The 26,204-nt window shown below is 46.0% G+C and overlaps 1 protein-coding gene across 2 annotated transcripts in view; it reads left to right on the top strand.

The window, feature by feature from the left end:
• CACNB1 (calcium voltage-gated channel auxiliary subunit beta 1) overlaps window positions 1–26,204 on the top strand; it is a 627,177-nt gene that overhangs the window by 50,052 nt on the left and 550,921 nt on the right. For both annotated transcript variants that reach the window (XM_078645637.1, XM_078645638.1), the window contains exon 2: window positions 7,541–7,627. In XM_078645637.1, the coding sequence (XP_078501763.1) occupies window positions 7,541–7,627 (87 nt within the window). The remainder of the gene's footprint in view (window positions 1–7,540; window positions 7,628–26,204) is intronic.

Genomic DNA, 26,204 nt, shown 5'->3' with positions numbered 1-26,204 from the left:
TGCTCTGATACCTCCCTGTTGCTTGGAGACTGGCAAAATGTGACGTGCCTGTCACTTCGTTCCCTTAGTAGTTTTAGCATTGCTGTGGAATTTGCACATGGTGCCAGGGATTTGTGTGGTATACTGAGGGTATTTGTAAGGCAAGACCCTCTCTCCACCCCGTGATGAAGCAACGCAATGGACACATCTCTCTGCTGTTGCTTTCTCCATATCCGGTGCCCAAATCCCACTACGGTAGGATAATCTTCCTTTGCTGGCCTTTAGCCAGCACTGCTGTACTCATGAGCAACTTGCTGCATCCCTTGTTGGCATTATGTTCCCTTTCCCCACTAAATGGCTTGTTGTTTTTTTTTTATATATATATTGATGCCATGATAGTCCTGGCCCCTGCCTCACTCTCCGCCAATACTGTTTCTGAGTTCTCTTCCTAATGTCTTGCCCTTCTAGCAAGGAATACTTTTCAAATACAAGGACGCTGGTAGATCGTTACTTGGATATTCATAATCTTCTCCCTGACTTTGTGGACGTAAGTCAATTTTGGTTTAAAGATTCCTGCGCCCTTCTATCTCCTAGAATATCCCCAACAATGAGAAGATTTTTGTATTTACATGTATTTAATTCCAGAGCAGCAGTGTCACTTTTGTGCCCTGTGGCTCTTTTCGCCCCACCCCTTCCAGATTTGTTTTCTGCTGAAATGTGTGCTAATAGTTGTCACCATTGTCTATAAATGATGTTCGGGATTGGTTACCACCTCTTTGGCTACTGGCATATAGAGATCTGCTTATGCTAAGCAGGTTTAATACTTGGATAAACAGTTTTATTTCTAATAAAATCACAAATCTTCTCTATCAAACATGGACATTTTAAATCTGTTTCAAATGGGCAGGAGTCCTCCTCACTCTGGGGATCATATGTGAGACCCAATTTGTACCTTAATTGAACTGCTATCTTGCAGGTCAAAATTACTCTTTCTTGGACCGGTCAACTGGCCATTTCATTTTCAGTGATCTGTGAAATTCCCTTTCCGCCGCTCTGGCACTTTTGACATTCCGATGGGCTTCAACTTCCTTTTCCCCTTACTAGTTGTCTCACATTCTTCCTCCGATTGTCATTGTTTACCATTGATTGCCTAATACTACATCATGGATTACTGCACCTCTGGATTTAATATTTCCTATAAAAGTTAGAAATGAATTTGTTTGGCTCATAGATGCCTGTGTTTTTTGTTTTGCTTTATATTTTTTTTACTGCCGCACACTTTAAAAAAAGTTTAGTCAGGTCTCCTAATGCAAGCCAGATTTAATGACCTTTGCCAATGTTTGTTAAGAAGGTCTTTGTACATAAAAGTGGGGTAAAGAAAATGTAAGTGAGAGACTAATGGGGTGACAGCGCAAAAGACCAAAAGAAAGAAGAATGCATAGAAGGAAGAAAGTGAGGGGGAGAAAGCAGGAGGCAAAGACAGTCAAAACAAAGCCTCCATGCAGTTCAAAGTGGTAGTGGGTGTAGGAAGTGGGTGCCTGTTATAAATCTTGCGTCTTCCGTTTGTTTCAATAGTACCTTTGAAGCACAAGTATCAGTGTTCTAAGCTGTGTGGTTACTGGCATAGTAAGCAGTGGCGGCTGGCATCTATGGGTGTGGGGGCGGGTGCATACGCCTGCCAATATTGATATTAAAAATAAAACTTACCTGAACCGACGTGCCCTGCTCCGGACCTCTTCTGGGGAACTGGATGCTGCAGTGCGAGCACCAATCCTGGCGCTGCTCTCATGCTGTGAGAACAGCGTCCTAATTGAAGGGAGCGGCCTCCCTCGAGGTTCCCCAGAGCCCTGGAGGCACGCACCTACCCTAACCAGCTGGGTTACAGGTATCAAATTGCGCATGTCTGGCTGTTGCAAGACAGCCGGCAAAAGGGACATGCGCACTTTGAAAAGTGCACAAACAGCCAACCCTCCTCCCTGCTGCTGTCATTCAGCAGATGCCCCGCCCCATACTGACACGCGTTCAGTACTGGTGGATAAAAAATAAAATGGTAATTAATTCCCATTTTATTTTTCATCTTTGGGGTAATTTCAGCAGTCGACGCTCCTCCGCAAGTATTTCAATGTTAGTGTGTATGAGGGAAGCGGTGGGAATTTTAGGATGGAGACAATTAAAATAAAGAAAAACCAAAGGTGATGATGGACGGAGCGTTGACAATGGCTTCAAAATTCATGACTCTGAATCGGGTCTGTTGGCACGTATATATGTTAACGGAAACTTTTAAGCCATGCTTCTCAACTCACCCTCATTTTGAAGGGCGTTGTCTTCCACGAACTCATCTTGACTCTCCAGACAAGCAAACTGCCCTTGGTATACCTAAATGTGAGAGTCTGCCAGCACCCCTCCAAAGCCACTCTAGTTGACCCTCATTACAGACTTGAAAGGTTGAGGGGGTTGACATTGTTTTTTAAAAATGGTGCGGATTATACTTTTGTGATTGTGTGTGATATCGCAGTGAAGCACGTAACTTCACGCGCTTCACTGCGTGCGTGTGCGTGCTGGAGAGGGTAACGGTCATTGGCTGAGGTTACACCTGCGCATGCGCGTGCTTTCCGTGTCTGCGCACAGAGCAGGAGATGAGGCTGCTGCTAAATCCAATATCCATGCAGGCTTCTCCATGACAACGGCCCTGTATTTGCTTTTAATTTGATCAGCAGCCCCGGGGAGCGCGCCTGCCGCTCTGCCAACCAGACACGATTGGATTATGACCGTCTCATCCATAAATTATCAATAACCAGAGAGGAAGGAGTATTGGCCCCCAGGAGCGTGGGCACTGGCCCCTGGAGGCCTAGGCCTGCAGCCCCTGCTCCGACCCCTGCTGCCTGGGAAAGAGAACAGCTCACTTGGCGGGGCTGACCTTCCGAAGCCACCGTGACTCACGCTGCCCAGGAAGGGCTTCCTGCAAATCACGCTGCTGGAAGAGCTTCCCTAGCTATGGTTTGCACTGAATAAAGGGCTTCCTCCTTGCGAAGAACTATTTACACTACTAGAGCGCTTCCTGAGTAGCCACGGTGGGTTGCACTGCCAAGAGAGAGGTTCCTGAGAGACCATGGTGGTTTACACGGCAGAGGGAGAGCTTCTTGAGAGGCCATGGTGGTTTACGCTCTGTTTAAAGAGCTTCCTAAGAGGCTATAGTTTACACTGCTGAACTTCCCGAGAGGCCATGGTTTTCACCACAGAGGCAGCATGCTTAACCCTGCTGATAGAGCTTCCGGGGAGAGAGCCCTTCCTGAGGAACCTTGACTTTCAGCTAAGAAGAAAACCATCACTAAATAGCCTTCACTCACAGTGCTGAGGCAAACTTTCCTGAGCAGCTCAGGCTCACCTTGAAGAGCTTCGTAAACAGCCCCAGGGCACAAATCATAATAATAGAAGTGGGGGAACTAACCAAGTTACGCAGCATGCAGGTGACATCATGGCGCCTGCCAAAACAGCAGATGACGTCACAACGCTTGACATCGCACATGGCAGTGACATCATAAGAAGTGACACAAGATATTGAGACCTCCCACTTATGTTTAGCAGGTATATCATGAGTACATTTAAGCAGATTATGAGATTTAACAAATGAGATTTTGCGTCTGGATTGTGCCACAAAAGTGCAGCAACCCAGACACAAAATCTGGGCCTCAACTAATACATTTATGTTTTTTTAAACCATACCACAAAGAATTTGGCAACAAGGAGAAGCATAGTAGTGGATCTGTTCTGCTAATTGGTTGCAAAGTCTGCATTTTAAAATATTTTATGGTGTTAAAGCATCTACTGGAGAGATGTTTGTGTGCCCAGTAAATCTCATGTAAATGTAAATCTGTACTTGTAAAGCACGAACTACTCACCCTTACTGGTCTCAAGGCGCTGGGGGCCATTGTGGAAATTAAGTGAGCTATTGCCCAGAGTCACATGGTGCTGAGCTGAGCTGGAGCCGGGGACTGAACCGAGAACCCTGCGCTCCGAAGTCGGCTGCCCTGGCCGCTGCCCTACACCTCTCCACTCATGGAGTAGTAATTATGGTAAAATAACTCTGGAGATTAACACTTTTTCTGTATTTTGTGCACACCCATATTTGAATCAAAGTAGTATAGAAGGTTAATGTTGTCTCCTGCGAAGCAGGTCTTCTAACATGCAGATGACGGATTTTAATTTTATGTAGATAGGCAAGTGGTTTTCCGCTTTCAACATAGATCCTTTTGTTACTTGCAGTTCATAAATTGTAATTCTTCTAATATAGCACAGTGGGATATGGACATTTGGCCCCTAAACCTTGCAACCCTCACTGTTTCATGTACCACATCTTGTACATTGATTTACACACATGATTTAGTGTCAATGAATTATGTGTATGTTACATAAAGCTCTCCAACACCCGTCATTGGGAAGAATAGCGCTGTAAAAGAAATGAAATAGTGCTATTTCAATTGTTAGTTGTGTAAATATTGGGACAGACCACACATCTGAAATTGTTACTGTGCACACACTTATATACAAGGACTGAACAATGTCAAAAGCATGCCTCTCTTAAGAGCCTGTGAAGTGATAACAAGGTGCGTGCGTTAGTTTCTCCTCCGATGTATTTTAATTCAAGTGTGAGGTTCCAGACCGCGTTGATCAAAAGGAGGCCTGATCGCCCCTCAACTTCGGCCTAAATCTTTGACCCAGCTGGTGGTGGAATTGAAAAAGCCCTCCTCGCTGCCTGCACGTTGCTGCTGGGAATGGAAAGCAGACAATGTACAGGCGCTGCTGAACGTGTCCCCTTGTCTGAAAGTTACACTGGGACAGATCAGCATATTTCTGTGGGACCCAACTTCTTGGCAGGGTGGACGGCGTACACCCTGTGAAAATAGTGGGTGGACGCCGTGTACCCGTGTGTACCCCCGACTTGTGCCCTGAGCAGCCCTGTTGTATCATTCTGAGAGATTGCTTCAAGAACCTACGTGATACTACCGAGAGTGCTTCTTGGACTGCCTACTCCTTAGAGGTGGAAAAGAGAGCTCGTCATGGGTCCCCACTGACAGGGACTTCCCTGAGCATAACTGAGATAAAACTTATTGAGCAGCCCTACTCGCATTGCTCAGAAACTCCACCTGACCACCCTGTCTCACTGCTTACAGCCTTTCCTGGTGGCCATGGATACACTACTGAGGGAACTTAATGACCCGCATTGGCTTATATATAAGAAAAATATTTTAAGGAGCATCCCTGGCTCCCATCTGTGGCAGAGAGATAACCCTAAGCATGTCTGTCTCACACCACCCAGCTCCCAGTCAACATCAGATGGTCCCCCACTCTGCACACCTTCAGGAAGTGCCTCAAGACCTGGCTCTTCGACTGATCTGGAGCTGCACCCCCTCCCCAGAGCCTTGAGACCCTCACGGGTGAGTAGCGCTCTTTACAAACCCCTGATTGATTGATTGACACAGCTGAACATTTTTGACCAGTTTTGGCCCACAAAGCTTAGTGATTGTCTGACTGCCTCTCGAGGTCCTGGTCCTTCATTCTTTCAATTTAGTTTGCTGCTCTCAATTGCTGAAATCTGCAAAATTCCTACTTAAAAAAAAAAATCAAATAACTTCTTCCCTTGTGATCATGGCTGTTTCCTCTTATCATCAGATTATTGAATATTAATTTAGCCAGGTGTCCTTCAGTATATATGGAAAAAGGGCCAGTCTTTAAGTAGCCATTTAAAATCTATGAATCAAATAGATACTTCTGCAGTCCAGCACTGAAGAAATATTCTTTAGGTGAGATAATTCCTCAGCAACTGTCCACTGACAGATTTTCCTCCACAATACAGAGGTCTTCAAATCCCTCTTCTGAATTAATACGTTACAGTTCAAATCAGAAGTCACTCTTTCCTGTCGTATGGAAGGGTCAGAGTCACCCTCTCCCTGCTTACGACAAGGGTGTTACTACAGCCCTCCACTTTCTCTCCGCTATAATGGTCAGTAGCTCTTTGCAGACACAGAATACTACAGTAATGTTCCTAGGAAACCTTCGGGGTATAGAACATCAGCTAATGAGCACTTGTTTGACAGTAGAATGGTCATGCGAGAGGACTATTGATCTACAGTATGCGCTGGAGGGACCACTTATTGATTACTAATTTCCTTTTGTATTGTTTGCATCTCCCATTCACAATGCAATATCAAACTGCAACCACAGGATCACCACCATCATTAATCATGTGACAGTAGATCTTCTCGCAGGGGTGCTTGACGGGGTCGGGGGCCTCACACTAATTTCATGCTGTTAGTTTACCATGCAAGACAAGCCTTACTGCTTGTAGGTACAAACCACCCCTCTATCAAGCTTCTCTTTTGAATGTAGAAATAGCAAAAGGAATCATATATTTTATTTTCCGTTACTCCATGTGGGAATATCTGATTTCACGAATACTTCCCTAAAAAATGATGTGGCAATAGGTTTTTTCACCGCTACCGTAGGATCACTGCATCACAGTTGGAGCACTCCTTTGAACCTCCCACATAATATTCAGGTATGTCTATTAGCCAACACCCAACCAACCACTCCCAACACATAGGGATTACTTTTTATCCAATCACCAGAAGGTGATAATTATATGCAGATGTGACTCTTTATTGTATTTCTCTGCTTAACTGCTTGCTTCAGTGCATCCACAAGTTTGTCACAATATGGTTGGAGCACACCCGCATGACATCTAAACTCTTCCTAATTAGACCACTCTATAAACTAACACTCTGCCAACCATGTACAACAAATATAATCCTTGCTTCAAGATGGGGAGCATAGGTAAATGGTAGTGAATTTTTCTTGTATCTAGTTAATCCAAGTTCAAACACAACCGCTAAGTTTACTGCAAAAACATTGAAGCACCCATGCAAAACTCATTCACCACACCAGAACTCTTGTACATGGGCCTCTTTATAGACCTACATCCCCAACCATGGGCAACAAATGGAGTAGTCTCCTACATCACCAACTCCAGCATGTTTTGGAGTTCTCTGGGTGTGAGGTGTTGGAAAAATGCTTCAATGCTCCGCCTTCACAAAATTGTGCCTGAATCCAATCTTGTAGTACGGAGCTGATAAGCAGCAGTGAAATAGAAGGCTCATGTTGATTCCTTCTCTTCCTAGTGGATATGAAATTGACTATTTGAGATATCCCATCCTAGGACAGGCCTTTCAGCCACCCCTGAGGTCTCTCCAGGTAAGTTCCTGCAGACCCTACTTTTGTGTTGCCGCCTCGTTCCTAAGCTGGAATTTCTTTTTGAACAGAGTTCTGGAGACTGCTTTATCCCCCCTCATGGTTTACCTATATTATGTCTGCTCAAACTGATAGTAAGTTGACCCGCCTTTGTGGGTGTTTTAACTCAGAGATTCTGTGCTCCTAATTTACCCACAATAGCTGTCCAAGGTTTTGTTTTTTATTATTTGTGCATATATGTAATCCTTAATGGAATGTTTTGAAATATTTGGTCCACTCTGGCCTCAATTGACCATTCTTCTTCTTCTCTTTAAAGGGAAAGTATGCGAAGAGGAAAAGTAGGTTTAAGCGTTCAGATGGCAGCACCAGCTCAGACACCACATCCAACAGCTTTGTCCGGCAGGTAAGAGAGAAGCCTGCTACTAACAAAATGGGGTGTGGGACATACCTATAAAGCTTCCCTTTCTGTCACTATAGACTATCCTAGTTGTAATGTTGGCTTACCCATCCCTTTGATTTTTGGTGTTAAGGGCCTTATGAGCTCAACAGTTCCTCTCTGACTGCTACGAGTGTCCATGCTACAGGCTTCAAAAGCAGACTAAGCAGACTTTGGAACCCTTCCCTGCTCGCGCATAGCACATGCTTGAACATTGAGAGCAGATGATTGGCATTTGTTTGTATATTGGATGAGTTACCAGTGTATATTTGCTGCACTTCTGGTTCAGTTGAGCCTAGTTTTGTCCAAACCATATTTTGAAACCACATTTAAATGAAAGAAGATGACTGTCTCATTTAAATGTATTTATGTTTTCATGCATAAAGTACAAAATTATCCCTATGCATGTATTTTTACACACAATTGTACAAACTTACTGTAATCCACAATCTGCACATGAAAGTAGGATATTTTTATGTGACCAGCTAAGGTAACTGCATGTATTTGTCTTCATTTGTGTACAGTGCTATCAGAGGCACCTGTCTTCTGTGAGTGGCTGTATCGGGTCCTCTGATGAATGGTGATAGTAACAGGAGCTCAAAAGTCTGCACAGGGGATTTTGAAAATAGGTGGCAGTAAATCCCCAAAGGATAATGCATTGGTTCTTTCATAAGTGGTAATGGTGTCCTAAAGGAGTATGTACTGGGAAATATGATGGCTGCTTGCAACAATGGCACCCTTGAAGCAGAGGTACTCTGAAATGAGACGATTGGTTGCAAGAGTGGAATCCCGTAAAACAACATTTAGAAATAGGTTACAGGGTAAAATAATACTAGTTGCCAGTACTTCCTTTCTACGGCCTCCTGCGACTGCTTATAGGACACTACATTGTGAGATGTAACAATCATTGATAGTAATGGTACCTGATAGCAGCTTTATGGAATCTAACACTTGGTGGTGGCAATTAAAAACAAATGGTGGCTGATCGCTGAATTCTGACGACTAGGGGCAGTAATGGGATCCCAGAACTGCATGAACAAGTGATTTGTGATAATTGGTGAGGGTACTATGATCCAAGAAGAGGTGGTACTGGTCGGTGTGGTGATTTTATTATTTAATGCTATTCCAGGGCAAGCTGTACAATGAAAGATGATGGTTGGTGGTGGCACTGCTATCCAAGGAGGTGTACTGGGGAATCTATGAATGGTGGCAGTAAAGAGATCCTAGAAGAGACAGTCATGGGGAATGTGAAGATTTGTATTGGTAATGGAATCTCTGAAATAGCAATAGGAGTGTTGCAACGGGCTGCAATAATGAGATCCCAGAGGATATTTGACTGGGAACATAATGATTTCTGTCAATAGTGGGATTTTGGCTGTGCTGCGGAATGTCCTACTGGCACCAGTAACTGGGTAACTGGTCTCATGGGAGCTTGTTTTTGGGGAGATAATGCTTGTTGTCAGGACTGGGTTTCCTGAAGTAACTTACTGGCAAATAAATACGGTACTAGGATCACAGAAGAGATTGTACTGAAGAATAAGATAAATTACAGCGGTAATGGGATTCCTTCAGATCCCTTCGCATTTCCCTTCCGCTACCCCTCCACCAGGAAATAGACTTATGAAAAATATGTACTTATTGCTTCTTTGAGAATGGTGCCCTAGACTGACCCCAACATCCCTTGACTTTACAACTGCAGGTGAACCTTGCACTGCTGTTTACCCCATTCCCTGTCCTCTTCACATTTTCCTTTTGCCTCAAAGTACTCTGAAAGTTGCAGAGGGCAGTGCAAGCTGTATACAAAGCAAAAAATAAAAAGAAGAGCCTGTGCTGAAGAATGTGAGAATTGGTGACTCAAATGGGATTGCAGAAGAGGCTGTAGAGGGAAATTTGATCGACCGCAGTTACAGGATCCCACAAGATGTTGGACTGGTAAATGTGATTATTGGTGATACTCTTTTTCACATATCTTGGACATGGACATTCATACCGACAGCAACAAGTTGCACACAATGTCAACAGATCATATGTTAGGTCCTCACTCACCATGCCCAACTTTAACATAGAGCGTATTACAGCTGCATACTCTGCAACTAAATGTAGCAGTCTGCCTACACCTACCCTGGACAGTTGAGTACTTCAATGCTACACTAGCGGCAGTTTTGTACTATGGAAGTGCTTGATAACATAAATCACAATCTATATTTATCTGCTAGAAGGACACGAGAAGTGATCAGGAAGTACATTTAAAAATAATGAGGGTCAATAGGTATTATTTAAGACACTGGCAGTTAATGCAATTCATGGGATGTCAGAAAAAGTGTACTATTAAATCAGATGATTGGTTCCGAATTTTTTTTTCTTTACATAGTGTTGATTTTAGCCACAGGCCCCATCTTATCACTCAGTGCAGAAATGATAAGGCTAATGGCTAGTTTGGAAGAGTGATCAACATATGATCAAGATTTTAGAGTTTTGGCTGAAGAGCAATGCTTTGAAATGCAATCCAAGGTATGTCAAAATGTATATGATTGAGACATTATTGAATCCCAGAAGGTCAGCTTTGAGACCGAGGGATAGGAGAAGCATATTATGAGGACTAACTATGTTCGCTTAACATTCTGCCTTTAAAATGTTTGTATTTTGCCAGTGGACTGAAGGTCTGCTTTTTAGGTCTCGCTGGTGTTAGCAGCGCATAGCACTGCTCCAGCGAAAGACCTATTGTCGTGGGTTTCCTGGGAATGGCTGAGAGGGGGTGTTTACGCGCATTTCCTCGGCGATTTCACCTCGGACGCGCTTCTGCTGACTCTCCTGGGCGTTCGCGCTCACACACGTGCTCACACACACACATGCGCTTACACGCGCACGCACATACACACACACATGCGCACACACACACGCGCACCCCCACCCCCACCCCCCCACTCACCTGGCTCTTTTGTCGCGACTCCCCTGGTATCTCCGCTGCATCACCTGGCCTGGATTGCATAATTCAAACGGCACCCAACAGCCGTGCGCCGAGACCGAGTGTAAACGGACGCAGCATCCTCAGTGCACCCCTTGCCTGTAGCAGCCGCCTCTGCTGACCCGGAAACGCTCCAGCCGGCTCCCCGCCCCGGTACCTGGATGTATTACATTCTGCTCCTTGGAACGCAGCTAATTTTTCAGCTCAGCTCACACTTAGATAAAAAATTGAGTTGAGAATTTACTCAAAGTGAACACACTTGTAAAGGTGCACATTTTCTCAAAGAATACATTTAGTTATTGTTTACTATAATGTGAACACTATCCCGAAGGGAGGCTGTAACAGAAAATACATTTGACATTGTATAGGTGTTATCAGGGGAACCTTCGCATCTAGAAAGAAATTATATGCATCATATAACATAGGTGCGCGACATTGAATTTGCATCAAGTTGTACATATTTTAAATCAACGTGCATGCATATAGTCAGAAAGAGAGTGCGGTTGAAATGTTATCGTGAAACCTTCTCAGTGTGCTAAAGGCAGAGCCACTGAAAATACTCAAGTCTGCTGCCCGGGGGATTTTTCCACGTAATTATCGATTTTTCACATTTGTCACATAATCCATCACCTGCGACAAAATTTTAAGATTTTTGCACCTCAAACGGATCAAAAGTTACTAAAAAACGTGGACACACATGTTGCCACGCAGTCGGAGGCTATTTACAAACGTCGATTGGTCACATTTCAGGCGCTTATTGTCGTATTTGTGTGTTAGATTGGTTCTAAAACGGAGAAACATTCGCCCAGAAAGTGCTAACGAGTAAAAATGGTAAAACAGTGAACAAATAATTTCACAAATGTTCCATATTACGTCGTATTTCCCTTGTCTTGTCACATGATTTAATGACCTCTGCCACATAATTTGTTTCTCCCCTGTCGCATTAATTCCAGTGACTCTAGCTAAAGGGAAAGTTGTGTTTGTGGGAGGAGGGGCTTCAGACTGTCATTATCTTGTGTATACACTAACAGCTGCGGTGGGTCAGATTCAGATAAACTGTGAGTCCTCGTGTACAATCAACAGAGTAGGGGGAGTAGGGTGGGATTAATCCTCCAGATATATTGTCGTTTTCAGTTGGGCTTCAGAACATGCCACAACAGGGCTCTGAATTATCTCTCTGCGAATATTCGCACAAATCTTCTGTGAGAAGCCTGAGGAGGACTGAATTCAGAAAAAAAGTTTGGTTTTGTGTCGAGTGTCACACAAAACAAATTACCGTTCAAAAACACATGCAACGTATTTTATCTGCTGAGTAAGAGCAGGTTGCAGGGTGCTATTGAGAGGCTAATACGTCGGGATTTGTGGCTTGTGCTTGTAGCTAAATGCAATTTGGTATAATGTGCTGCACATGTGCTGCCGGTATTACCATTTTTTCTTTTTAAATGAAATTAAATCCTGCTTTAAAAAAACATTATCAGGGAATGCGTTAACCGAGATGCAGTACCCAGCACACCACTTGTGCCCATGTGCAAAGAGGCTGGCACAAGGTAAAAGCACAAGTTGTCGTGTAAAACAGTACTTGTGAAATGCCGCATGGGGCATTATCAGACAAGCTGCCGCGTCGCTGCTGTGGGTCTGAAGTGCTGCAAAGCTGCCGAAAATTGGTGCCAGGGGGAGGTGTATTTTTAACGACAAATGTTATAAAGACCCTTCATTCAAAGGATGAGAAGGAAGGGTCAGGGACGTTGCAGGGAGCCGCAGCGCTGCAAGCAAAAATAGCATTTTGCTGTTGGAGCACTCCATGGACCCGAATTTAAAAACAAATCGTTTTTTCAGATGCACCAACAAATTAAAACAAATAGACCCGTCCTAATCGCCGTGAAGTTGCTGCCTCCCCTCACCTTGTGAAGCCACTAGTCCCTTCGGGTGGTTGTGCCAAGGGCAGAACTGTGAGTACCATGTGAAGAGGATAAAATGCGGAACCTACATCTGTAATGGAAGACATGAGAGGGGTTGGACAGGACAATGACCGCGCCTGTCTCTTCTGCCAAGAGTCCTTCTGAGGGTCTCGCTGCCTCGCGATGCCAGAACCACTGGCACTCTGGGATGTTGGTAACTCTAAGCCCACGGGCCTTTTCCACCCAGGCGAATGCGGTGCCCGTGCCTGTCATGACTCTACTTAAAATGTAGAGTACAGAGGAACTGTGATGTTCATCGGTGGTAACGAGCATAAAACTTCACAACTGAGATATTAAACTGCGCAAAGAGGATTTGCATGCCTCAATATTCCCACTTAGGCAGTTGGTAATCAGATGGAAAAATGCGGTCAACATTTGGCGCAGAGGTTATTTGGACCGTGAGTTTTTTGTCCGGAGTTCCAGTCGAGTCCTGATATACACACGATTCTTTCTTGCCGCATCATTTGAATTATGTCTCGAGGTTTTATGGTTTTCCGTCTGAAATGTTTGTTTTTAGTTTTGTTCAGTGAAATATTAGGCTTTTAAAACGTGGAGTTGGTACTGGTATATTCCACATTTATGTCCCCAATAAGCTTGAACTCGCCCTTGAGTGTCTGTACAGCAGTAATGCTCTGTGCACACATGGAATGAAAAAATACTCACATAAACACTCCGCCTAGAAACCGAACTGCATCGCCACCCGTGGCTGCAGCAGCCTCGTAAAACAGCCCTATCTCTGAAACTCACCGGGTGCCATCTGCACAGACGACTCGTGAGTGGCAGCACAGACGGACACAAAACATTAGATCTCATTTACGTGTTTTTCGTTTTTAGGTCTCGCTGGTGTTAGCAGCGCATAGCGCTGCTCCAGCAAAAGACCTATTGTCGTGGGTTTCGTGGGAATGGCTGAGAGGGGGTGTTTACGTGCATTTCCTCGGCGATTTCACCTCGAGGATGCGCTTTTGCTGGCGGGCTGACTCTCCTGGGCGTTCGCGCTCACACACGCGCTCACACACACACACACACGCGCGCACGCACACACATACGCGCGTGCACCCCCCCCCCCCCCCCCTCCCCCCCACTCACCTGGCTCTTTTGTCGCGACTCCCCTGGTATCTCCGCCGCATCACCTGGCCTGGATTGCGTAATTCAAACGGCACCCAACAGCCGTGCGCCGAGACTGAGTGTAAGCGGACGCCGCGTCCCCAGCGCACCCCTTGCCTGTAGTAGCCGCCTCTGCTGACCCGGAAACGCTCCAGCCGGCTCCCCGCCTCTGGTACCCGGATGTATTACATTCTGCTCCTTGGAACGCAGCTAATTTTTCAGCTCGCTTTGATGTTCTAATTCTCACCCCCCCCCCCCCGCTTCACGTGTTCCCACCAGCCTTTTCACTCAGCGCTTCCTCACCCTCCCGTTGCAGCCCGCTCTGGCGCATCTCTGTCGTCTAAGACGTCTATTGGCAAGTAAGGCATAAAAGCACTAATAACAAAGTTTGCCCCCATGATCGCAAAAAGAGAAACAGTTCTTCCTAGATAAAGTGAGGCTTACAGTGCAGCAAACTGCAGTGAAATGTCGTTATACTTCAGAGGTAATGACAATGTCCAGATATGCTTCTTATGGGCGCTACTTCCTGTGCCATTATCTCACAGATGCCATGTTCCCCGTAGGCTAGTATGCCCTTTCTTTCATCGGTAAGATTGGCCGTTATCCCGCCCTTTTGTCTGCATTTGAGAGATAACGAGGGTGGCGTCATTCAAAGATCTGCCCGTGGCGGTAGCGCAAGGCCGGTTCTGCTGTTATCTGGCTCAGACAGGGGACACACCAGTAACCTGAAACGAGTTTCGCGTTCCCTTGCAAGGACCTTTTTTAAATAAAAAAAATGCTGCATTGTCATTTGGGGGTGTTTGGTAGAAATCCTTAAATTATGCACATCTCTCGCCCATACTCAATTGGAAAAGGCTCGCATAAACAGAGGTAAAAGCCGCCCATCTGAAGTCTTATTCAACCGCAGCCAGTGTGTTAGGTGACTGTAAAAGTTTGTAGGCTAACCTTTTCCTGCCATTCATGGTGCATCCCAGATCTTATCCACGTCAGTTTATTTGTGCTCGGAATTTGCAATTTGTTTTAACAACACGGACTCTAAACCTGTCAGTACTGTATTGTAAAACGCATCTGTACCTCATGTTTGTGCAACGCATCCCCCTCACTCTATCTCCCTCACTCTATCTCTCCATCACCCTCGCTCTATCTCTCCATCGCCCTCGCTCTATCTATCTATCGCCCTCACTCTCTCTATCGCCCTCACTCTATCTATCTATCGCCCTTGCTCTATCTATCTATCGCCCTTGCTCTATCTATCGCCCTCACTCTATCTATCGCCCTCACCCTATTTCTCCATCGCCCTCACTCTCTATCGCCCTCACCCTATCTCTCTATCGCCCTCATTCTATCTATCGCCCTCGCTCTATCTATCACCCTCGCTCTATCTATCGCCCTCGCTCTCTCTATCTATCGCCCTCGCTCTCTCTATCTATCACCCTTGCTCTCTCTATCGCCCTCGCTCTATCTATCTATCGCCCTCGCTCTATCTATATATCGCTCTATCAATCAATCAATCAATCAATCATAGCATTTGTAGAGCGCACTACTCACCCGGAAGGGTCTCAAGGCGCTTGGGGGAAGGGGTCCGCTATTGCTCGAACAGCCAGGTCTTGAATTGTCTCCTGAAGGCGAGATGGTCCTGGGTCAGCCGAAGGTGGATGGGGAGGGAGTTCCATGTCTTGGCCGCCAGGTAGGAGAAGGATCTGCCTCCGGCGTTGGCTCTTCGGATGCGTGGTACGGCGGCGAGGGCGAGGCTTGTAGAACGTAGCTGACGGGTGGGCGTGTAGAAGGTCAGGCGGTCGTTGAGGTACTTGTGCCCAGGTCGTGGAGAGACTTGTGTGCGTGGGTGAGGAGCCTGAACGTGATCCTCTTGCTGATGGGGAGCCAGTGCAGGTCTCTCAGGTGGCCGGAGATGTGGCTGCGTCAGGGGATGTCCAGGATGAGTCGGGCGGAGGCGTTCTGGATGCGTTGGAGTCTTTTCTGTAGCTTGGCTGTGGTTCCGGCGTAGAGGGTGTTTCCGTAGTCCAGTCGGCTGGTGACGAGTGCTTGGGTGACCGTCTTCCTGGTTTCGGTCGGGATCCAGCGGAAGATCTTGCGGAGCATGCGTAGGGTGTTGAAGCATGATGAGGAGAAGGCGTTGACTTGTCTGGTCATCGAGAGGGAGGAGTCCAGGATGAAGCCCAGGTTGCGTGTGTGGTCTGTTGGCTTGGGAGTGGTGCCCAGGGCGGGGGGCCACCAGGAGTCGTCCCAGGCGGAGGGCGATGGTCCCAGGATGAGGACTTCCGTCTTGTCTGAGTTCAGTTTCAGGCGGCTGTTCTTCATCCATTCGGCGATGTCTTTCATCCCTTCGTGTAGGCTAGTTCTGGCGGTGTCGGGGTCTCTGGTGAGGGAGAGGATCAGCTGTGTGTCGTCGGCGTAGGAGATGATGTTGTGCTGGCGTGTGATGGCTGCAAGAGGTCTCATGTAGACGTTGAAGAGGGTGGGGCTGAGTGATGATCCTTGCGGGACGCCGCAGATGACTTCGGTGGCCTCGGATCGAAACGGGGGGAGGCGGACTATCTGTGTTCTTCCGGCGAGGAATGAGATGATCCACTCCAGTGCCTTCTCTTGGATACCGATGTTGCTTAGGCGTTGAGCTAGGGTGCGGTGGCAGACAGTGTCGAACGCTGCAGAGAGGTCCAGGAGGATGAGTGCCGCTGTTTCCCCGTTGTCGAGCAGGGCTCGGATGTCGTCATCGCCCTTGCCCTATCGCCCTTGCCCTATCGCCCTTGCCCTATCGCCCTTTCCCTATCGCCCTATCGCCCTTGCCCTATCGCCCTTGCCCTATCGCCCTTGCCCTATCGCCCTTGCCCTATCGCCCTTGCCCTATCGCCCTTGCCCTATCGCCCTTGCCCTATCGCCCTTGCCCTATCGCCCTTTCCCTATCGCCCTTGCCCCCTTGCCCTATCGCCCTTGCCCTATCGCCCTCGCTCTATCTATCTATCGCCCTCGCTCTATCTATATATCGATCTCGCTCTATCTATATATCGATCTCGCTCTATCTATATATCGATCTCGCTCTATCTATCGCATCACCACAGCATCACTCAGCACCACCACAGCATCACTCAGGGGCACCACAGCATCACTCAGGGGCACCACAACATCACTATGCGCTACCACAGCATCACTGAACGCCACAGCATCACTCGTCGCCACCACAACATCACTCAGCGCCACCACAGCATCAATCTGTGCAACCATTCAACAACAACTGGTTCAAATATGTTCTTTCAATGTTTCAAGATTTATTACAAATGTCACAAAAAGATGTTAATATTTCACTTCTGTTCTTGGATTTTCGTCACAATAAAATACACTGAACATAATCTTCACAAAGGTTATTTACAAAAGTTTAAGCTATTGCCATTATAAATTACATTAACTTTTATTTAAGTATTAATTATTAAAAAAATTAGAAGCCATTGTTATTTGTAATATCAATACATCTAAGTCACGTAAATACAACACATATTGCATTACAAATGCTATAGGTGTAACATTTGCGAAAGTTAAAACTATTGGCATTGTAAATGACAAAGCTATTAATTTCGCTATTTTCAAAACCAACACACAAATAAAAAATGTGTCATTTACAATACCAATAGCTCAAACTTTCCTAATGCGAGACCTATTGCATTGCAAATGCTTGTTGTCAAATGACCTTGGGCTTAGGAAGGATAGTATGTGATTTGAAGCGCAATATGCTGTATAAAAACATGAGCTCTGGAATTCAAACTGTTGTGTGGTAAAGTGATAGTGGAGTAACTTGTTGAAGTATGGACTGTGCATTTTACAACCGGAATGAGACAGATGGTATGATTTTGCTCCTTATGCAGTCCGATTGTCAGCTTGACAGATAAGCTTCAAATTAATTGAATTTCACCAGTTGACCCTAGCAGTGACCACAGAGTAAATAGTGGCAATTCATTGAGATGGTTATAATAGAGGTAAGATTCCCCAGAAGATGCACAGCGGTAAAAGACGTTTTTGGTGTTCCATGATGGATTTGCATTATGGTGACTCATAGTTGCAGACAGAAACCGAGGGTCCATGGAGAGTGGTCGGTCAAAAGGAAGCATACACGATTCCTTGCAGCTGAGTATTAAACTGTCTGACTTGGCGACATTTAGGAACGGTTCGTCAGGGTCATTCAGTTTTGGACTGTGTTACGCATGAGTCACATGTTGATTGGATTACAGCAAATGTGTGGCCAGCAGAACTAATTTATGGAAAGCTTATAACACCTACCTATGTGAGCAACCTATTAGTAGCTTCTACATGATCATAAGACTTGATAGATGAAGCACCATATTCGGCTGTGCATGATGACGAAACAAATAAGCATCATTCTGGCAGTGTCCTTTCTATTGTGGATTGGCTTTTAGATTTATCCACAAATTTAGAGGCTGGCACTTACTGAAAAGTATGAAAAGGCAAGGTCTTCTTTCAATGATTATATGCATGATTTTTGCTTTTTGTAGTGCCCTCCCCATCCGTCTTGCAATTCATTTAAATTTTAAGAATGCACTGTATATTGTTCTTGGGCATCCATTATGCAACTTTTTATACATGGAATATATTTGTATGCAGTTGTATATTATTTGGATGCTTATAAGCTTCATTGATAATTAAATGTATTATACATTTATAAAACATTTATTATAAATGTATCGATTTATAAAAATGTGGGTGCTACCTTATTTGAGTTTTGACTGTATTTTTTCAATACTGTGAAAAAATGTCTTTAAAAAAAGAAAGATGTATGTGTATATGTATGTATAGGCATTTATATAGCGCACTACTTACCCGTAGGGTCCCAAGGCGCTTCGACCGCTGCGAAACCCTTCCTGGCTTCCCTGAGAGATGGTCCCTTAATGGGTATCTCCAGGGTGAGACCAGGCATCCCCGGCGGTCTGGTGGGGCCGTTAGTGAAGATGAGGCAAGCTAATGCCCAGAGTTGCCGAGTGTGAACGCTGATCAGAGTTGGCACCAAGGCGAGAGAATTATCGAGTCCGCTGACCCTGGTCCAGAAACCTGCCGCACCGGGAATCGAACCCTGGTCCCGGGCCGTCCTCTGCTCTCGGGTCTGCCGCCTCTAACCAGTGAGCCACACTACTTCACAAGATAACAAATCAATTACGATGAAGATACAGGAGAGGTTAAATTGACGGAGCAAAAGTCAGGAAAGCAGGTGTTAAAGGAAATAGAAAGTAAAGGCACGTGAGAAATGGAAAAATGACCATGAGATGTGTACCAAAAGAGAACAGGAGAACATCTTCAGATTTAATGGAATTACGAAAGATGTCAAAGGAGAACTCTAGAGTACCCTCTACACAGAACGAGAGGAAGAGCGAATCTGGTGTGGACATCCATAAGGAAAGACTTGCTTGGCAAAAAAAGGCCTTCACCGCACACATATCTATGCTCTTAGCTGTTGATCCTGCCCCATGAATGTGCCTTAGCCACTAGAATGCTCTCCTACTCCTTCCACATACCTGGGCTCCTTACAAACCTTGCAAACATTTCAGCAGCTATCAGGTTCCAGCAGACCTTTCTGTCCCTGTTACATGTCTCCTCTCATTGAACAGGTCTTTTGTGTATATTCACACGTGTATATGTCTCTCACACGTGGCCTTGCTCCTTGCACCTGCGAATGTGAAACAGAGATAGTCCTGAAAATGCCTCCGCCTTTGCCCCTTCAGTCTATAAAATCTGAATCATTTATGAGATTATGAAGGTCATTGTAGTTGATATCAGAACAAAGAAATATATTGGACATGAAGGATTGGCTGAGGAAGTTTAAAATTCTGTGCTAAAATGTTTGAAGTATTTTTTCTCCTGAAGTCTAAATACTTCCATGACTAGGATTTGGAATTTCGTTAGTTTCCTCTACTGAAAAATGGAAGTACCTAATTAGATGAGGTACCAGCAGGGAATCTTCTTGCCATATGATTTTAAATTATGTGATCAATACCGAAGGAGTCTCCATCAGGGCACAAGAAAGGATGGCAGGACTACCGGACATGAAGTGAAAGAAACCAGACTTTTCTCCAGTTTTTTTTTTCCTGAGCTTAAAAATGTACAAAAAGAGCTTAACTAAAGAATCTGTTGTGGGGAATCAAGTTCCTTTTTGGACGTGTTCCTCTTAACTCAGCCAGAGTGCCATTGTTCATCATCGAAAGCTGATCTGCGCAGACAGGAATGTTTTTGTTCATGATTCTCCCTGAATATCTGCTTCACTCAAACAAAGTTCCCGTGGCAACTGTGTCCAAGAAGATATTGATTCCAGCAGTCTAGTGGGATCCAATCTGTCCATCCCAGTCGCTGCTCTGCATGTCCATGGTGGGGGTCTGAGAAAGATGAAGTGTGACGCAGCAAACCTTGGCTTTTGGCTCATGCCCCACCCAGTTGTGCGGTGAAGTAGTGAGTCCTACCCACTCATTGTGAGATAGCTAGTAGTTCTAAGCTTTTCAGAGGTTTTGTTTCGAGGATGTGTTGAGTTCTTTATGTTATGATTGACTAAACACTACTCAAACGACAGAGCTGGTTCTTAATATATATTTCTTCCTCCTTGACGTGCAACCACTCTACAGCTCTGATACTGTAGCTTTGGTGATTGTCCTTTCTTTGTAGTATCTTTTTATGAGATTGTCTAGATTCAGACTCCAGGGGCTATCTTTGAGGCACTGGGGATTGTGGTCCCCATTTTGAGGATTTTAAGTGTTGAAGAAAATCTCTTCAGAGGCCTAATTCAGGCTCTGTAAAAGTTATTGATGAAAGAAATATTAATAGTATGTAAGTCACAGTCAGCAGATCAGAGAGCCCCTGAAAACGTGAGTGGACACAGGATGAGGGAAGGGAGACAAGACTCAAATTTATTCTCTAATTTAGAGAAGTTTCTAGTAGTTGGCACATGTACCAATTCTCACAGAGAAGCGAGTAGGTGCGTAGAATGGGAGAACGACCTTCATCCTAACAAAAATGTAAACAGGTTTCAGCTGACTAAGCTACTTTAATATTTTCAGGCCGCAATAACCAACATTCTTTGTGCGTCAGAGACCAGTCCAGAGGCAGCAGCGACCTATTAAATCGTGGGAACATCATGAAACTGATAAAAGCCATTGGCCTGTCTAACGCTGTAACTTCTCAAGACATCACTTCAATAAAATTCATAGCACTGAGCCAGGGTCAAACTAATGAAGCCACAAAGGTCACCTGGCACTCGAGAGAGGCAATGAACAACATTCTAAGTCACTTGGAAACCTTCAACCAGTGGGGCATCACCATACTCCCCGGCAGGGAACCAGGATACCCTCACGTTCTGCAGAAAACCCAAACTACTGAGCGCCCGCGAGCAGAACAGAAGAAGGTCTACTCGGTTGTGAAGGGTGCCCAGGACAAAACTCCCACCCCTGATTCGGAAGAACTAAAAGTAAGAGATGGCCAGCACATATCAAACAGGGGACTGGGTCAGGCCTGCACATGGTCATAGTTGGCGGGATCTTTAAATTCAACCAGGCTGCTACGCTGACAAAACAACAATTGTAATGAAATGAAATGAATGAAATGAAGTAAATCTTATATCGCGCTACTAAGCCCAAAGGCATCAAGGCGCCTACCAAACGAAATCAAAATGACCAGATAACCAGCACTACGGGTACGCCTTTGAGAATAGCCACGTTTTCAAAGCTTTCCGAAACTCCAGGACCGACAGTTGGGATTTAATTTCTAGGGGAAGGCTGTTCCACAGCTTGGGGGCTACCGTTGAGAACGCCCTACCACCCCATTTACTTCTTCGGACACGAGGCACCACCAACAAGCTCTTAGTTGATGAACGAAGGTCTCTGCCCGGTGCATAAGGAAGCAACAATTTCCTCACACCACCAGCCCCCTTACCAGAGAGTGCCCCATATGTCAGGCACAGAGTCTTGAAGGCAATTCTGGATTCAATAGGAAGCCAGTGCAGGCTTTTCCTAGCAGCCGTGGCGGAGAAGCGTCTGGGAGCATCCAGTACAAATTTGGCCGCCGCATTCTGGGCAGTCTGAAGGCGCTGCACCAGACCTTTATTAACGCCGGCGTACAGAGCGTTGCAATAATCAAGTCGCGAAGCGACAAGTGCAACAACAACCTGCTTGCGAGCCTGAGGGGACAAATAATGTTTGATTTTCTGAAGAATTTTGATAATGCCCCAACAAGTCGCGACTGTCCTGTTTACCTGCTGTGCCATTGAGAGAGCTGGATCGATCATCACTCCCAGATTCCTCGCAGAGTCTGTTGGTGTGGGGCAGACTCCCAACGAGGGGGGGCCACCATTCGGCCGTCCAGATGTTAGTGTTTCCGCCGAAGACCAGAATCTCGGTCTTCTCCCCATTCAATTTTAGTGAATTGTAAATCATCCACTTAGAAACCGCATCCATGCAGCTTCTAAAATTATGAATGGGAGCATTAACCGAGTGCGAGAGGGACACCAGGATCTGAGTATCATCAGCGTAGGAGACTACCGCCATCCCAAACAATCTCATCAGCCTGGCAAGTGGGGCCACATAGATGTTGAACAGGGTCGGACTTAATGCCGACCCTTGTGGAACCCCACATTGCACCGGTGTGGGTGGAGATAGGTATTCTCCCAGCTTGACCCTCTGATCCAGGAAAGAGGCCAGTAAACTCAAGGCCGCGCCCTCTACCCCTATCTCCCTCAGACGAGATGTAAGAACCGAGGGAGACAGGGTATCGAAGGCTGTCAGGTCTAATAAGATCAACAGGGAGGTATGGCCCTGATCGACCTCAGTGCGGATGTTATTAAGCACTATCGTAAGGGCCGACTCCGTGCTATGGCCTCTCCTGAAACTGTGTTGGGACTGATCTAGAAGACCCGAGGAATCCAAAAACGCCGCCAGATGCTGGTTAAGATGGGTCTCAAGCATCTTTGCTGGTGCTGGAAGCAAAGAGATGGGGCGAAAGTTTTTAAGTACCTCAGGGTCTAATGTAGGCTTCTTAAGGAGGGGCTTAACCACAGCACTCTTCCACTGGGAGGGGAAAATGCCATCCTTAATTGCCCTGTTCATAATGTCCAAAAGCGGAGGCAGCAGGGTATCTCTACAGTCCTTGAGAACTTTGAGCGGACAGGGGTCTAATGGAGACCCTGACCTCATCTTGCTTAAAAGCAAGTCAAGTTCCTGCAGAGAGAGCGATGGAAACACAGACAGGCTCACTGTAGTAGTCGGGCATCAACTTCAGAAGAAAAGGGGGCTGGACTGGGAGAGGGGGGGGGGCATTAGAGCCTTTTGTAATTCAAGGGCCGAATAAATATCCGCTACTTTCGTGTGAAAAAATCCTGCGATTTTATCACAGAGATCTTGTGAGAGCACTATGGGATCAGGCATCTGTAGCGTGCAAAGTGAATCAACTATCTTAAAAAGTTCTCTCGGGGAAATCAGAGTGGTCGTTAGATGGGCGAAGTATTCTTGCTTCGTCTTGATAACCTCCGCCTTATACTCCCTAAGGAGAGATTTGTGCTTTTGCCTCTCTTGAGGGTTCCAGCTCACCCGCCACAGCCTTTCCTGCTTCCTACACCCTCTGAAAACCACGGGGCTGATGGTCTTTTTCGGGCAGAATATCGAAAAGTTACAGGGGCTAGCACATCTACAGCCGCCGTAATGGCATTAGTTAGCTCGAGAGCAGCTATATTAACATCTTTGGCTGTATCAATAGCGGATGTCTGAATTAGAGGGGCAAGAGAGGAGTTAGTAACCCTCCTAAAATTTTTCCTAGGTTCCATTTTACTAGGATCAGTCAGCTTGGGGTTCCTAGCCAGATGGTCAGACCAGACCAATGGAATAGGTGGGTCCGTTTTTAGCCTAGGGTCATCCAAGATGTGACCCGCCTGGTGGGTAGGGAATTTAACCAACTGTTGAAGGCCACAGGCGGACAAAGAGTCCAAGAGAGTAATGGAGTCTCTGGAAACAGAATTGTCCGGGTGAAAATTTAAGTCACCCAGAAGCGTCAAAGGGGCACAACCAAAGTAGGGTCCCAGAATGTTAAGCAAAGACTGGCTAAATTCAGATCTGGGGCCCGGAGGTCTGTAGATCAGTATGCCCATAAAAGGGGAAGCACAGGGGGAGTTAATTAAAAAATGAAGGGCTTGAAAGGAATCAGAAGGGCCAGACAATTCAGAAATGCGACATGTATGGGATGTCTTATAGAGGATCCCTAAGCCACCTCCTCTACGCCCAACTCTATCCAACCTGACTAGGGCATATCCTTCCGGAGTAGCTGCCACCAGGTCAGGGCCAGACGAGTTTGAGGCCCAAGTTTCAGTAATGAACACCCATGTGGGCTTTCTTACCAGTACAAAGTCACTAAAGGCAATGTTGTTTTTCGCCAGGGATCTTGCATTAAGGAGAAAACCACTCTCATTCATGCACCTAGAGATAAGGGGCAGGTTTAAAGGAGGGGAAGGCTTAGGGAGAGCACCTTTCGGCGACTTGCAATGACTAGCAAAGCAGCCACAGCAGGGGGAGTCTAGCAGACCCTCTGGAGGGCAAGTGAAATGGCACGATAACCAAGAAGGTCTATAGGCACATATATCCTGATAGGAATATTTAAATGTTACATGAGCAAACAACGTAGGTCCGCGTACCTCCCCGTGGGTCCCGTCCGTAAGCCCGTCCTCAGCGCGGACGGGCGCAGACGGGCTGGACTCTGGCGCGACCGGCGCTCCCACTGCGCGCAAACGCTGTGCGTTTGCATGGCCACCTTAAATAGATGTCTAGCGTGTCCAGGGACCACTAGCCCGCTAACAAATATGGCGCCGCCGGGCGTCCCGTGTTACCCCCAAGATGGCCACAGGTATAGAGAACGCAAGGGAAGGGACCCGCCAAAAGCGGTGAGCAAACGATTGATGCGAGTATGTGGGTGTCCGAATTCTAAAAACAGGGAAAAACAAATTAACTTAAAGAAAATGCAAAAAACGGGAATTATTTAAAAGGTAATCACACTGTCACCCAAATGTTAAGACCTGAAGCGCGAGCTATCTATGCTCTGCCTAAGTCGTAGCACGCATTACCTAGTCAAGGCTGACCACCAAGACTGCCCACCTTAAATAGATGTCTAGCGTGTCCAGGGACCACTAGCCCGCTAACAAAGATGGCGCCGCCGGGCGTCCCGTGTTACCCCCAAGATGGCCGCAGGTATAGACAGGCACAAGAAGTTTGCCCACTCTGGATTTGCTCTTGGAACATCAATGGGTTATCAAACAAAGTGGAAGATGAAGCCATGATCTCTTTCTTACGGTCATTTGAGATCTTGATGATACAAGAGACATGGCTCGCGGAGCCGCGGCACTTGGAAGGGTATAAAACTCACCACACTCCAGCGATCAAAACGAAATCGTCAGGACGACGCAGTGGTGGCCTAGCTATCTACATATCAACAAACAATGCAATTACATCATGGGACCTCGCAAGCCCTTCCCGTTCTCTCCAGTCTGTGGGAATCTCTTTTAGCACCTAGCAAGGCCAGCCAAAGACAATAATCTTATTGAATGTGCACATTCGCCCAAATTCTGTGTCCAGGCAAACCCTCTCAGACGAGTTGCTAGCGACAGTGCTAAGAATGAGAACAGGTTGTTCGAACCCAGACATCATACTATCTGGAGACTTGAACATGTGGCTTATGTCAGACCTACATAAAAATGAGGTAATAAAATCACAAGAAAGCGTTTGGGCCATACCACCGTCCCGAATGGCACAAGGAGGATCAGAAAGGTCGTTTCTTACAATGAAATTTAGAACATCTAGGCCTCAGAGCCCTTAATGGGCGCTTCTCTCCTGATAAGCCACCTGGCCTCTCATTTGTATCGAATACTGGCGCATTTTTAATTGACTACACCTTTGTCAACCTTTCTCTTTTGAATCAAGTAACTGCGTTTCGCCTTGGCAACTGACCAGAAAGCGACCACAGTCCTCAGGATATTTCGCTTAGCACCAGTTTGGTGCAACATGCTGAGGTGGGGGGCACTGGCTTCTGAAAGCTTTACGGTTAATCTAAAACGTATCAAGTGCTTGGTCAACAACCTACAGCACATATCAATGGAAGCAAAGTATATGATAGAGAGCACCTGTAGGACAACTGTAGATCAAATTGCAAACTGGACAAGCTTTGTAAGCAAGTTGACAGCCAGACACGCAAAGCCAATAAGGCAAGCAAAAACGATGGGGTCCCATCAGTCGATCTACTGGGACCCAGTGATACGATCGGCAAAAAGAAGCATGAATCGGCTATGGAGAAAATTAAAGACAAAGTCAATGGATACATTGATCACAACCAAATTGAGGGAAGCTCGCTGCCATTTAAAGTAAGCAAAAAGAGAACATCGAAGTGCTCACTGGAATCTCTTTTGGGCTAAACTATATCATGATATAAGATCAAATAACTCCGCGAGGTTCTGGCCCACCATAAATAGCCTTGGGGGTCGAGT

This window comes from Lissotriton helveticus, chromosome 5_1 (assembly GCF_964261635.1).
Source record: "Lissotriton helveticus chromosome 5_1, aLisHel1.1, whole genome shotgun sequence".
Taxonomy (NCBI): Eukaryota; Metazoa; Chordata; class Amphibia; order Caudata; family Salamandridae; genus Lissotriton; species Lissotriton helveticus.
This window is presented reverse-complemented; position numbering and strand designations above follow the sequence as displayed.